Source organism: Corvus kubaryi, unplaced genomic scaffold (assembly GCF_017639235.1).
Source record: "Corvus kubaryi isolate FWS band 111438036 unplaced genomic scaffold, C.kubaryi_AGA036_p1.0 133, whole genome shotgun sequence".
In the NCBI taxonomy this organism is placed as follows: Eukaryota; Metazoa; Chordata; class Aves; order Passeriformes; family Corvidae; genus Corvus; species Corvus kubaryi.
The window spans coordinates 6908732-6923437 of record NW_024580667.1 but is presented as its reverse complement, the minus strand read 5'-3'; the positions used below and the strand labels follow the sequence as shown (position 1 = coordinate 6923437).

Below are 14706 nucleotides of genomic sequence, written 5' to 3'. Positions count from 1 at the left end.
ATTATGCAGTGTGCTTTTCAAGTAAATGCCTAGAAATATATGACCTCCCAGCCATTAAGTGATATTCAGCTTTGATCAATTGACTTTTCAAGTAAATGCCTAGAAATATATGACTTCCCATCCATTAAGTGATATTCAGCTTTGATCAATTGACTTCCAAACCTGGAAACCATACCAGGAAAGATTTTTCTATCTTTTTAGGTTATCACTGCAGGCAGATAATGCCTCAGAACTTGTAAAAGCAGCCCTCTTGGCAGCCAGAAATCATGTGGAGATTGGGTGTGAAATATTCTTTCTCCTCTGGAGAGGAGAGCAAAACAGAAAAATTGTGTCAAATGATGAATGCGTGCTCTTTGAAAGAAACCAAAGGTAATCTTCAGGGGAGTCCTAAAAGGAATTAAGAGATAGGACTCAATAATAATAATTGAATCTAGTGTAAAGTCCATGTGAACAATAATGTTTTGTACAGTTTTCTGCAAGCATAGTCTCAAGAATATCCGATTGTCATTTCTGAAGTTTGCTGGACAGGATTTAAATCACTTTCAGCATTACAAGGGATGATAGTTACTTGCAATATTAGCTTCAAATCCTTCAGTGTTTCCTAAATCCAGTATATAGAGTTTTAAGTGAATCAGTCCTTGAAAAGTAAGGATAGGGTATACTTTGCTTATCAGCCAGCCCCAAATGTTCAAAAGTAAACTAAACACACTCGGTCTTTGTTAGCTAAAGAAGATAAGGCATATAAACACAGGCCATTATCTGCCTTTAAAAATGAATCTCTATCTCAGCAGCAAAGCTGCATTGTCTTGCAGCATCATTCATATGGAAGTGGTTGGTTTGGTTGCTCTATTAGTAGTGAATAAATATTTCACAAATCAGTTTCTGCCCACATGAGCTTATAGTCTTGGTAATTACCAGCACAATTATTCAAATAGAAACAAATAACTTCACCACTTTAGGACTACCAATCGGCCAAGTGAAGAAGTGACCTTGACCATGAGCTGGTGTGTGTTATGTGCCTGCAATATATATTATACAAGGAGAATGCTGCTTGAATTTCAAGAGACTACACAAACAGCACAGAAAGTTCAGTACCAGGAATCTATGAAAAAAAAAAAAATTATGTTTTTCCACTTCAGAGTAAGATCTCACCATTAGTATTTAACTACTCAACATCTGATCAAGCTTTCAAAGAAGCTTTTAAAGAAGCCCTCCACCCCAATTTGCCTATCTTTGAAAGAAATTGGAGAGCAATGAGCAAATTTCTAATATATTTGCCTATGTTCTCATTGAAATTATTTCCAGAATTTCACACAACATCTTCACGATATGCTTTTCACACTAAATCCCTGAAGTTTTATGAATTTTGATTTAATATCTATTAGTGGTGACTGAATAGTATTCAACTATCACTCAAAAAGACTATTTGAAAGTCTTGTTCTCATACCCTGGAAGCCTTCTGTATGTTCCTAGTTTTCTCCTTCAAGTCAGTAAAAAATTGACAAATACAAAGAAGTAGAATTCCAGAGAGTCTACATATTTTTATAAACTCACAGGATTGAGATTATTAAAAAAAAAAAAAAAAAAAAGAGCAGGTATACAAAAATTTCTATTTACATTTCTGTTATGACACTGTCCAGTTACACAGAATTACCTGAATGCCTGCACTGCTCCAGTGCTCCAGGCTCTTTCCCCGACTGGGCTTTTTCCCTCCCCAACCTTCAAGTTTATTCTCAGAACAGCTGAGGACCCTCCCATAATTTTTATTGTAGTGTGTTTACTTCCACTGTTTTCAAGAATAAGTATATTTCAAGCACCACGAAAGAAGTAAAATTCTTTTCGTTGTTATGTAGATTTTCATCCTTCTAATACACCTGCTTTCCAAAAATCTGCACTTGTGCGTCATTTATATCCTTGTAACCGAGTAATTTTTGACAGTTTTTGTAGGTCATCTTTGAGCATGTTCTGATTACAGTCATAAAGGGGCTATCTATGTCCTTTGCTAGGTCTTCCCCTAATAACTACTTCTGATCTTCACCAAGTACTGAGCTGATGTCTTCCTCATATTTATAGCATATTTCTAGATTTGGCTCTCCTTGTGTTATGTGTTTCTATATTGAAGCGTCTTTTCAAATCTTTCATTGATACAAGTGCACTTATTGTTTAATGAAAAATATACATGTAAAAGATATTACTCATATTTCATTTTTAAAATAATTTGCTTCTCGCTAAGAGTTTTGTCAGAGAAAACATCCTACGTATTCAATTTAAGATTAAATCCACTAGTTGGTCACTATGGTTTTGAAATTTTGGGGTTACCTATTTTACTGGTTTTGGCTGGGACTGAGTTAATTTTCACTGCAGCCTGTATGGTTCAGTGGTTTGGATTGGTGGCCAAAACAGTGTTGATAACACAGGGATGTTTTAGTCATTGCTTAGCAGGGCTTCTACAGTGCCCAGGACTGCTCCTTCTCACCCTGCCCCTTCCAGCGAGCAGGCTGGGGGTGGGCAAGGGGCTTTGAAAAGACACAGCCAGGACAGCTGACCTAAGCACCACACAGGGTCATGCTCAACAATAAGAAGAGGTGGGGGAAAGTGTTTTCAAAGTTGTCATTCCACAGGGACTGGTTGAGTATTAGTCTTCTGGGGGTAATTTCTTCTGCATCACTTGCTTTTACCCTTTTTTCCTTTTACTTATTAAATCGTCCTAATCCCAATCCATGAGTTTTCTTGCTTTTGCATTTTCTATATCTCTGTCAAAGCACCAGGAGATGTGGAGTCTTGTGGTCCTATGCTGCCTACTGGAGTTAGCCCACCACACCCATGAAACCACTTCTAACATAAAATTTTGTTTGTGACCTGTTCAGGAACTGTACCAACAAAATAACTTTTTTATTTTTTAAGTGGCGTTAGATTGTCCTCTACTTAATGGGAGGACCATTAAATATACCTCCTGCTGAAGTTCTTCCCATCGAGTATTGAACTTGTCAAGTTTCTCATTGATCAATTCATCCAAGATTCCACCATCTGTCAAAGTCTGAGCCAGTTCCCGAATCTGGTTGCGGTTATCTTCTGGATGTCTCATTAAACGTTCCAGAGACTGAAAAAAGTCAAAAAAAGTAGTTTATTTTCCTTTTTGTAAATAAGGTTCTACAGAGCAATCCCAATTTGCCTTAAAAATATAAGAAAGAAATATCATGTTTCATATAAATTAAAAATAGAGAAAAAAAGATGAAGTACTTATGTTCCATGCCTTGATAAATAATGTTCTGTACTACTTATTACCAAGCACAAAGATTTTTCATAAAGCAATAAATTTACTGCTTGATTTTAAAAATGTGGGCTATGCCCAATGAGTTCAGTGAAAGTAGTTGTACTTTAATATAAAAAACTCACTTGAGTATCTAAATTGATGAAATTCAGCATCAAGAATGAATTATCAATGCAATATTTTGTATTTTGATGCACTAAAAGTATTAATTTAATCCCTACAAATTTAAAAGGCTCTATGAATAAAAAAGAATAATAAACAAAGTTGCACTTCTATGATGGAAACTTGCCCTCTCTGAAGCCTTCAACATTTTTTGACTGTCTGAACTGAGGCAATTTTTTTTAAGAATGCTTATTTTATCATTACCAAAACTGTCTATGACACCAGCCATACCACATTTAATTACTGTTTGATTTAGCTGGATTTGAATTCAAAACCTCGTTTCTTGAATCTAGTGAGAACTTAGGACTTTACAAATATTCTGAAATTTGCTCCTGTGTAATGTTAATTCACAGCTTGTTTAGAATGACATGGAATTTAGAATTTATTTATATGTGATTTGGTAATTTAAGTTAGCACTTACATCTAAAGACTCAGAAATCTCTTCTGCACCTCCCTGGATATTTTCAGTTGCTTTGAGTTTCCGTTCGATCTCATTCAACCATTTATTTTCTACATCCAAATATGACAATAATTCACGCCAACATGCCCATACCTCCTGATGAAGAAAAGGTTTATTTAGATTGAAAATCTCACTGAAAATTTTCACTCATTAAAATACTGAATACATTCATGCCTTATCCCCTAAGCAACATGGTTGATATCTGAGGCTTATGGAACAATGCAGTTGATTTTTATTTCCCACTACTCACATGAACCAAATTAACATAAAAGACAAGAAAACCATCATTTTGATTAAACAGAGAAAAACCACAGAAAATAACATGAAAAAGTGAACACTTTTGCAAAACACAACTTGAATCTTCATCTACTATTCACTTTATATGTTTTCTGTAAAGTTTTTTTTAATATAAATATAAAAGTGAGCAGAATTTTTAAAGACCCATGTTAGAAATTTATGTCTTTATTATTAAAAGGAGTTAGATTCCTTATATATTCTATATATTAATTGCTTAAATAACATGTTCATAAAATGTCACCTTTTAAGAATTCAGATTGAAATCTCTATGGAAATTAATTCTAAACCGCATTTAGTGCAATTTATGTACCTTTTAAGTGCTAGAGTACTAAATATAATGTTGTAAAATGTTCTTATTCTCCTGAAATTAAATTATTGTCTAATATTTTATTTATACAGTGCCTGAAGATATCTGCTTAAATAAGCAGATAAAAATGGCACTATATACACAAACAAAACATTTAAACTCTCCATAAATAATCTCTTTTTGTACCCTTTTTTTCATTAGTAGAACTTATTAATGTTATTGAAATGTATTACACTCTTGGCAGATCAAGCTTCCCAGAGTGCAATTCATCTCACCTAACTTTTCTCACAACAAATGAGGGTTATAGAGGGATATTAACATGCAACAACACATCATCAATGATCAGGGTAAATTCAGATTACCAGTTTAGACTACACACCTAATTTTCCACAGTGAAATTCAGACAAGATAATTTTTACTCTGGTATATTATTGTGCTGTATGAGGTTAGCTCTTTCAAATTATTCATAAGCAAAATATAGCTCTTGCAAAATTCACAACAAAAAAACCACACCTAATTCACCGTGACTACTGTGTAATATAAAAGCAGTGCCATGGCAAGAATCGGCAATGGAGTTGGCCGAAATGGCAGGGTCAACTTGAAATACATGAGAAATATTCAGTTTGCCAGAAGATCAAATGCTGTTCCCATGCTGAGATAACACCACCTGACCAGCTTCAGGGCCATTCAATCAAAATCCTTTGCCATGGAAGAGAGAAGCACAGAGTTGCTGATAAAGAGAACATCACAGGGTTGCTACAAAGCCAGATTCCTGGCTTGATCTCAGGAGGGATAAAACCTTGGGCAGCCATTGCCATCTTTCACCTAAGAGCCATGTCTCAGTCTTTTCTTGTAACACAACTCTCTAGCAGATATGATTCTCAAAATAACTTTGTGTGTGGCTCATAACATGGGGTATTTGGTATATGGCTCATAAAGCGAGGATAGCCTTGGGCTACCCACGATCCCATATGATGATATATCTGTGCTCTCCACCTTACTTCTTGCAGTTACGAGGGCTATAAATACAACGACTGACAAGATATCAAACCTCCAAAGTCTTCCACTTTCCATTCAGTCTGCTGCAGAGTTGCTGGTAGCTGGTAATTAGAACATCAAGCTCCTTTTTCAAAGCCTCATGAGCTGCTGGTGGAGCCTTTGCTATAAAATTATTCACAGAATCTGTAACAAGCTTCACTTTCACCTCTTTCTGCAGAGCTTCCTCCTTTGCTCTCTGGAAAGGAAAAAAAGAGAAGTTATAGTCCTGGTTTAAGAAGGAAACTGATTTCTGATAACTATCAGTGTTCTCTGACAGAATCCTAGAGGGAGAAAAAAACTCAAACAACACTACAACAAAACAAAATACAACAGGAAGCATTTAATTCCCCGACTTTCTGATATAATCTTGAATGCATCCAAAAAACTTTTGCTTCATTTTGTTGCCAATACACAATACTCAATATAATTTAACATCTCACAGCCATCTAGTGTTCTGGAGCTCTCAGGCTAATGGAACATTTCAGCACTTTTTTCCCTCAGGAAATTGTCCAAACACTTTTAGCATCATAACTTATGAACCACAAATGACAAAAAAAAAAAAAAAAAAAAAAAAAAAAAAAAAAAATTCTGTTTTGCTACAAATCCAGGTACCCAGATTTAACGGCAAAATCACAAGCTCACTTACAATTAAGTTGTTCCATAAATTTCCATATATTATGCATATTCTGACTGGCAGCAAATTATTTGTTTCAGTAAATAGTGAGACCATCAGTTGCATGGTCTGAAGCTCTCAAACACTGGAAAAACCCATGGAAAATGAAGAGTTTGAAAACAAAGTGTTGGATAGATTGTTAAAGCCATATATATAATGACAACCAGGTTATTATCTGGCTTCCTGAATAGCACAAACCAAACAATTCACCTTTGAAATAAGAATTAAGCCCACATCCAGTGGCTCAGCAGAAGTGTATTTAAGCATGTATCACAAGTTAGTGTTTTTGTCCAAAGGCCGTGTTCATCCCACCTGAAGGAAACTTTACTAACTGAAATCAAAATATGCTGTTTCTATACTCCTATATTAAAGACACAATATGCATACATGGCACACACCAACATGCATCCTAAAGTCCTATATTTTTTTCTGCTCACTCTAAAGCAAAGACAAGATATAAAACTGATTTCACTCTACTGCTGCTAATGCCCAATTTTTAGGAATTACTCCTTAAGTAAAAAGAATGTTGAAGCTACATCCAAATCAAATATCCAATAAAGCAAAGAGGAAAAAAAGCAGTGTGGTGTTGAGGAATATCAAATATCTCCTAGCATATTCCAAATAGAAATTACTTCAAGCCACCTGCTACGTTTAACTTTAGGCTGCTAGATCTGAAAAGGCACTTTTCTAAAAAGAAAGAGTAGACCTTTCTTTACAATGAGAGCTTCAAAAAAACTTTGAACACAGCTTAAGGAATTAATTAATCTTTTACCTTCAGTTCCTCAACAGCTTTCTGTAACTCATCGGGTGTTTTATACTCAAAATCTCTTTCCAGATATTCTTCCTCAGCTTGTGTTATCCACTCATGCATCTCTGATAAATCCTTTCTGAGACTCACAGTCTTATCCAAACCACCTTTTAATGCAGCCTTCTTAGCATAGGCCTTTAAGAAAGAAAAGATTACATAGTACTTGAAGCAAAGCTACTGTACAAACCTGACAATATTTTAGCCTGAAAATAATCAAATTAAATCCTGTAATAATAACATTGCTGAAATTAGGCAGATGTTAACAAGTAATTAGGTAGATATTAATAATAGACAATCAAAAAAGTACTAGATTTGTGTACACCCTTTTTTAGCGAATCATGGCTGTGCAGAATGAGTTTGTAATGATTCTACAACAAGAGTCTACACCATATGCTCATGTCATCAGAAAGAAAATCTGGAAAAAAAACTATCTCCCAGGGACTATTTTCTGTGAGATGTAAAAAGAATAAACACAGGAGACTTTGAAAGTGCATCCAAGGATGAAACCAAAGCCTCTTGAGCTATGAAGTCAGATGACCTTCTAACTAGTTCGAATGCAACTTACTAGAGAATAAAGCAATATTCATATCTTCCTTCTGCTGATAAAGTCATTAATGAATGTCTCAGAAAGGTGAATATCCTAAAAATAGGTAAGGAAAAAAACCCCAACCTCCTATTGGAAGAAACTATTTATCTTAAAGGGAAAAATACTACTGTTAAATCATTTCCTAATCACTAAGTGGGGATCATATAATTGTGTTATATAGCTCATGTATAAAACAAAAACTAGATAATATTTTAGATTACCTCCATCTAAAACCATTCTCTGATTCTATTCATTGTCCATTAACCTATCAAAATTGTCCCTGATTGATCTATCTTCCAATAGTATTAAGAAGTTTGCATCAAAAATAGGAAGTTGTACTGATGCCATTTCTCAGAGTTGGGCTTGCAGAGCTTATTGCTCCAATATCCTGCTCTGTGGTGCTGCTTCAGTAAACATTATTTTCAGCAGTATCAGGAGAAATTTTCTTAGTATTTGGTCTTAATTTCTGACTTTTATTGGTTTGTTACTCATCCTTGAGGACTGGCTGTTTAACATAAATGCTGTTCTACATAAATGTTGTTTTACAGAACAAAATAGAGCAACAATCAGTGAGTATAAAAGCTGAATTTTATGTGGCTCTGCAAAATTGTCTCTTCCTCAGCCTCAGCACCAGAAGAGAAGGTAATCTCCCACCACCTGAAAAGAGTATCTGAATTGTCAATGACAATTGCCAATTAACATATCTCAGTCATATTAACTGCATGTATATCAACCCAAGCTGACTTTTCCAAATATTTTCAGGAAACCTGGACAGACCAGACTCATTTTTGTATTGACTACTCATGTATTTCAATAGCTATGATTGAAGAAGTTCTGTTAGAAATGCCCACTGAAAGGCAATAATCTGTGCCTCTTATTGAATGAAATTATTGCAGGCAGATTTTTGGGGAAGTCAGAATAAAACTGTGGCAGACTTCTGTATTTGTAAGGCAATACTTGAAATTTCTGTGAGAGAAGTGCAAAAGTATGCCACTTATTAGTATCACAAAAAAAAAATGGAATTAAATACTCCATGGTAGTGAAAGGGGAAAGACTACAAAACTGGATCAATAAAATCTCTTACAGATTTCAAAGATCAAAATTTTAAAATATGTTTATCAGAAAAATATAGAGAGGCTATTTTCCACATACAAAGTGAATAATAAAAAATTTTAGAAAATATATTAAAAGGTAACAGTTTTACTGTTATGAAAATATATATTATAAAGGTAGACAAGAGAAAAAGCAAGTAGGAAAAATTTAAAGGTAATAAAACATGAAAAATCTTATTTGAACTGTCATAAAAATAAGAATCCAAATGTCATCGGTGAAATAATAGTAATTTTTAGCTTCCTTACTCTCCAAAATTATTAATAATGTCTTTAATTAAAATAAAAGAGCTGTCCTTTCCTATTATTCCCCATTCTCTCAACTCCATGTGACTACTGGAGACTAATTTATACACATGCATATGTGCACATACTCTTAATTCTGAGTTACTGAATTATGAACCCTTCACTGCATTAACGCCTTTTTTCATCCAGAGCAATAACAAGAGATTACAACAATGTATAAGAGAACATAAAACTAAATACAGAATTTGACTGTTTTGGCAAATGCCTAAACAACACCTTCAGAAATCTATTTTTGCAGGAGCCATAAATGACACTGCTGTTAGATCTAATATATTAGTACGTAACTTTGTCATAAAAATAATAAGGTACTGTTTTATAATATAAATGAATATACTTTACATGTACTGCTACAGGCTAAATTACACTCTGTAAAATATTAGTTTAATTAATACATCTAAATTCAGCTTCATATCTACTGCATATGTACAGAAGGACAAATTCTGCCAATGATAACCCTAATGATTAATTTCAAAAGAACCAGTCACAGCAGGAGACTTGGTACCTGTTGGCAAATGTGGTCCCATTGAGCATTGAGATCCTTTAGCTCTGACTCTATTCTGGAAGCAAATTCTGGCTCTGCTTCTCTCTTCATTTTCTCCCCAGTCTCATTAACACTGTTCAAACTGGGCTGGATTGTCTGGATATCATTTACTAAAGCCTAAAGAAATAGCAAAAGATTAGGCAAGCAGCATTCACACAAAGTTTTAAATATGTTATCTCTATGAAAATGTGTCTACATGAGATTCTGAATTGTCTGGGGTCCAGATCTCCAGTCAAATGAGTCCAATCAACAGACTTATCTATGAAAAGAAACAAGAAAGAAATGAGCAGCTCTAATGTGGCAAGCTATTCTATACCAAATAAAATTATGTCATTTTTAAATGTTATGTATGCCCTGTAAATACATACTTACATAATGTTACATTACATATATTATATCTCTTAAAATGCTTCCCTGCTGTTGGTTGAAGAAAACATGAAAATACATAGATCTTTTATTCACATTTCTGAAAGAACATTCCATTATAATAGTGAAAAATAATGATAATTCTTATTTATATAATGGCTAAGAGAAAGTATGAGGAACTTGCAGTTCTGTAAGATCACTGTGTATGTTTCGTAATATTTACACATCCTGCCAGAACATTTACAGAACTTGTAAATTCCACTGAACATATAGACAGGGACCATCACGGATTACAAGATTCACTGCACTAACACACTCTGTTGGGACAGGAAGAAGAATTTGTAAACCATGTGATGGAAGTACCAATACTTCACGATGCTTTAAAACTCTACTGGGATAGCATCTGGAACTCGTAAGTTTAGTGAAAAAAGAATGGATATAACTCAGAATATCTACAAGTTCTTTTGTTACAGTCGGAAAAGTTTGTAAATCGTGTAACAGATATAGAAAAAGATTTTTTGGCACAGATTATCGAGATTAAAAAAATAAATAAGCAACATTCGTGAACTCAACAAAGAAAATAAACAGTTGACTTTAGAGGCTAGTTGGCTAGTTACATATTATTTGTTGTATTTGATGTTTTGCTCCTGCTATAAATACATAAAAATACTGTCACTGTTTGTCTCCTTCTGGTATTAAAGTTTTCATGTTTTTAACTGAATTTTCCTTCAAACTGAGGACATGCAAAAGGTTCAAATATACTGCAGAAGGCAATCCCCTTAAAAAATTAATCTATTTTTAGGAACAGTAATCATTTGTGTAACTTCTGTTTAAGCTCATCTCATAGAAAGTAATTGAGTAACTGTCAAGCAGGCAGGTAATACTCACTGTACACTGCTCAAGTTGCTTTTCCAGTGCTTCTGAGTCTCCAAGGGCAGGCCACTCCTCCTTCAGAAAAACATCCACTTCAGCCATCCACTTCTTCAGTGTTTTAGTGTCATTCTGTGTATTAAAACGACATTTCATTGCATCACACAAAACCTGACTGGCAAGAGTGTAATTCATCCTGACACTACAATTAAACTCATTGCAATGTAATTTCAAGATTATTGAGCTGTCTGAAAATACAAACACAGCAAACAAGGAAAACCAATTTTACCTGGGACTGTCATCAACACTTTAACCTGCACTTTGACCACTTCTGACCAAGTTTAATGTGTCTACGAGTAGGCAACTTCATGGCTCTCAAATTTATGCCTTACAAATATCATTTGTGTTTAGATACTGCATGTTTGTTCATTGGTTCCTTCTATGGCTTCATACTACTCATACTTGGCATTTAATTCAGGCTCTCCTATCAAATCTTCTGTGCTTCCATTTAATATTCAGACTCCTTTTGGAAGTTATATGCTCTAGTGCCTATTTTTCTACCAGAACACAACACAGAAAAATTCCCTCATTATTCAGAATGAAAAAAACCAGTGTAACTGAAAGAGATCCACTTCAGAAACTAAAATCATATAATGGCTCAATGAGTCATTTCAGAGTCTCTCAGTTACTGTTTCTAACACTAGAATAGAGACATTATTTTCATAGTCTTTACTTAACTCTTGCAATTGATAAAAAAATCTGAACATCAAATACTTGGAAAGAGGGAATGCTACTAGTCCAGGCAACATTACATAGGTAATCTAATAACTTGAAAAGTAGAATGAGATTTAAAAAACACCACCTAAAATTACCTTAAAATGCCATCTTATGTGAATAGATGCACATATCAAAATAAAAATATATATGGCAAAAATTTTAAAAGTAAATTTTAAAGCACTTTTTCATCAAAGTATTTTCATCACCAATGAAATACATATTGATATTGATATTACTTGCTGAATGCAAAGCTGAATTAAAGCGCAAAAAGGACATTAGAATAGAGACTTTCTCCTAAAATGTACACAAACGTGCCTTAGTAACAATTATGAGATAGGTAACCAAAGGGAACATTTCCCTAATGTGACTGATATATTTAAAAACAACAGTCTACCATGGAAAATTAAATCAATTAAAAAAATTAATCATACAAAAATTATCAGTATACTTCAGAATGGCGATTACCAAAACACTGTTGAAATATCTACTGTGCATTCCATTATCCAACAGTAAAAATAGTTCAGAATCATATTTCATGATGAACCTTTAATACCTTTACAAGAATACTTTAAGTATAGTTCATTAATGTGGTAAAATATAGATCTGGTGGGATTTACTTAAAAAGAGATTAGTCTCCAGCTACCAATGAAGATCAAATGTATGACTCTCATTTTCAATCAGATTGTAAATCCATTTTGTTTATGAACACTGATTTCATCATATCCCATACTGATGCATTTCATAAATTATAACAGTTAAAACAATAATCTGGATGAAATTTCATTCAACAAGCTGAAAAGACAATGACTTTTATATTAGATGTGTACCATAGGAATTTCAGGAATAAATATAAGGGCTAAAATTTGTGTGCATCCACAGCTTACACAGATTTAAAAATGCATGTTTTATAGAGCATGGTCATGATGTTCAGGACCTTTTTAAGAGCAGTGGGCAAACCTCTAAATTTGACAAAGGAGTGGGAGTAGAGACAGGAGGGAGAAGGGAGGGAAAAGACAAGATCTTGAATTTCTTAAGCAAAGTGCCTTGCTTTTTTTATGTGCCACTGTTTTGGGAGTAGGGTGGCATCTGTGAGGAGAGGACAGGTGCTGTCCTGTGCTGGATGTAGTTCCAGCTTCCTCCTGTGGAACCACCACAGGACATAGCTGATGCTATGGTGAGCTAGTGATGCTCAGTGACAACGTAGTTAAGAAAGAGCAAAAATGTCAGACAGACAGAGGAGAGGAGGAAAAAAGTGAGAAACAGCCCTACAGACACCCAGGTGAGGTTCCAATGCTGCCATTCTAAATACCTTAAATACACTTTTGCTTTCTGGAAACTGATGCCAAGATACTACCTACCATATTACAGATGACTTTAGTTATGTAAGTGGGTTCATTAAAGTCAATATGGTACAGCTACTTCAGATGCATGATAAGTGCTTCAGATACATTGAAAAAGGAAGTAGAGGAACATTATTTACAATTTTTACTGAAATTAAAATTTTTTGCTATTGAAAGAACATAGGCAGAAATAGCCACGAAAACAGAATTCAAAGTAAAATCTTGCACCCATCAAAATCAAGCAGACATTTAAATACATTTTTTGTACTGTTTTAATCATCTCACTTTGGTATTAATTTCTGGAAGTACCTAAATGTGTTCTGTCCTAGTCCATAGCAACAAGCCACCACATGCAAGCTGAGGCTGAAATAGTTTGATTAACCTGGAATCGCTGGAGTTTGCTCATTCGCTCCTCCAGTTTCTGGCAATGTTCCGCCAGCTGTGCCGAGAGCTTCTTCCAGCGGCCAAGGACCACCTCAATCTCTGATCGATAACTCTGACTGACTTCTGCAGGGGCTTTCCTGGACAAGTCTTCCACAGTTGTGCTGAGATAATTCAGGCCTTTTTGCTGCTCTTGCAGAGAACTTTGTAGAGCCTATGAATAAGAAGCAAATGGAATCCCGATACATGCGCTAGGCAATTCTCTTTGTTTCACAAACACAGGCAAGACATAGAGGCCATCTTTGCTAAAACAGGGAAAGGCAAAATTTACTGAGCAATTTAGAGTTGTTTTTCTCATGCAACATAGCAAGTAGGATTTTTTCAGTTGAACTGAGACTATAACCCGAGGTATTTATACTTGTTAATAGATGTGATCTACATATATTTCATTAATTTGAGATAGGAATTTACTATGGCCCTGTTGATTACACTTTAAAAAGAACCAGGGAAAAAAAACAGAACATGGAGAAAAAGAATAAACTTAAGAGAACTGATTCTGTGATATAAAGTTTTTTATAATTTCTCAAAAATTATGCAATTCTCATCCCAAATTTACTTCATCTATTTTTTTTTCTATATTCTACTTTTTATTTCTGACTGTGCATCAAACAATATGGTCATTAGCCATCCAAGAGTAGAAACTCTATCAGACATTGAGATACAGGGAGGGTTTATGCCCACTGGCAAAATTTGTTACACACTTGTGTCTGCTTGTAAATTTGACAGGAAATCTGACAAAAGACAGTGCTTCATTTTGAAAATCAGAATCGTTTTCATGTCAGCCCTGGAAAATGAAATGGCCTAAATCTATATTTAACTACCAGAGCAATCATCTAAGGAGTATTTTATATACCATGGAGACATAAAAGGGTTTTTCCTTAACATTTTCAATATCTTATAAAAATGCTTTCAATGGTGAACACCACCTTAAATTCTTTAACTTCAGGAATCAATATAAGCAAGTAACTACCATTTCCTGAAGCCCTGGCCTAAAACCCAAATAGGCATTATTTACTCAAGATCCACAGGCTTCAGCAGATTCATGTACCAACTCAGAGTTCTGTTCTAAACTTCTCAGTGGGGACATTCATGCCCACAGCTTGATCACTCACCTTGAACTCCCTGAGCCTCTGCTCCATGATTTCATATTCAGCAACTGCAACCTGAGGCACGGAGAGTTTAGTTTCTGACTGCTGCATCCACACAAGTACAGTGTTCATTGTCTCCTTGTAGTGTGCAGGAGGCAAACTGTCAAAAACTACATTCAATGGGGAAAAAAAGGGAAGGAAATAAAGGAAGGAAGGAAGGAAGGAAGGAAGGAAGGAAGGAAGGAAGGAAGGAAGGAAGGAAGGAA

General features: G+C 34.7%; 1 protein-coding gene across 10 annotated transcripts in view; it reads right to left on the bottom strand.

The window, feature by feature from the left end:
- DMD (dystrophin) overlaps positions 1-14706 on the bottom strand; it is a 1181561-nt gene that overhangs the window by 646966 nt on the left and 519889 nt on the right. For all 10 annotated transcript variants that reach the window (XM_042035506.1, XM_042035543.1, XM_042035536.1 and 7 more), the window contains 8 exons: positions 14465-14610; positions 13294-13506; positions 10813-10926; positions 9520-9675; positions 6981-7151; positions 5549-5731; positions 3855-3989; positions 2951-3100 (listed from right to left, as the gene is read on the bottom strand). In XM_042035506.1, coding sequence (XP_041891440.1) covers positions 2951-3100; positions 3855-3989; positions 5549-5731; positions 6981-7151; positions 9520-9675; positions 10813-10926; positions 13294-13506; positions 14465-14610 — 1268 coding nt within the window. The remainder of the gene's footprint in view (positions 1-2950; positions 3101-3854; positions 3990-5548; positions 5732-6980; positions 7152-9519; positions 9676-10812; positions 10927-13293; positions 13507-14464; positions 14611-14706) is intronic.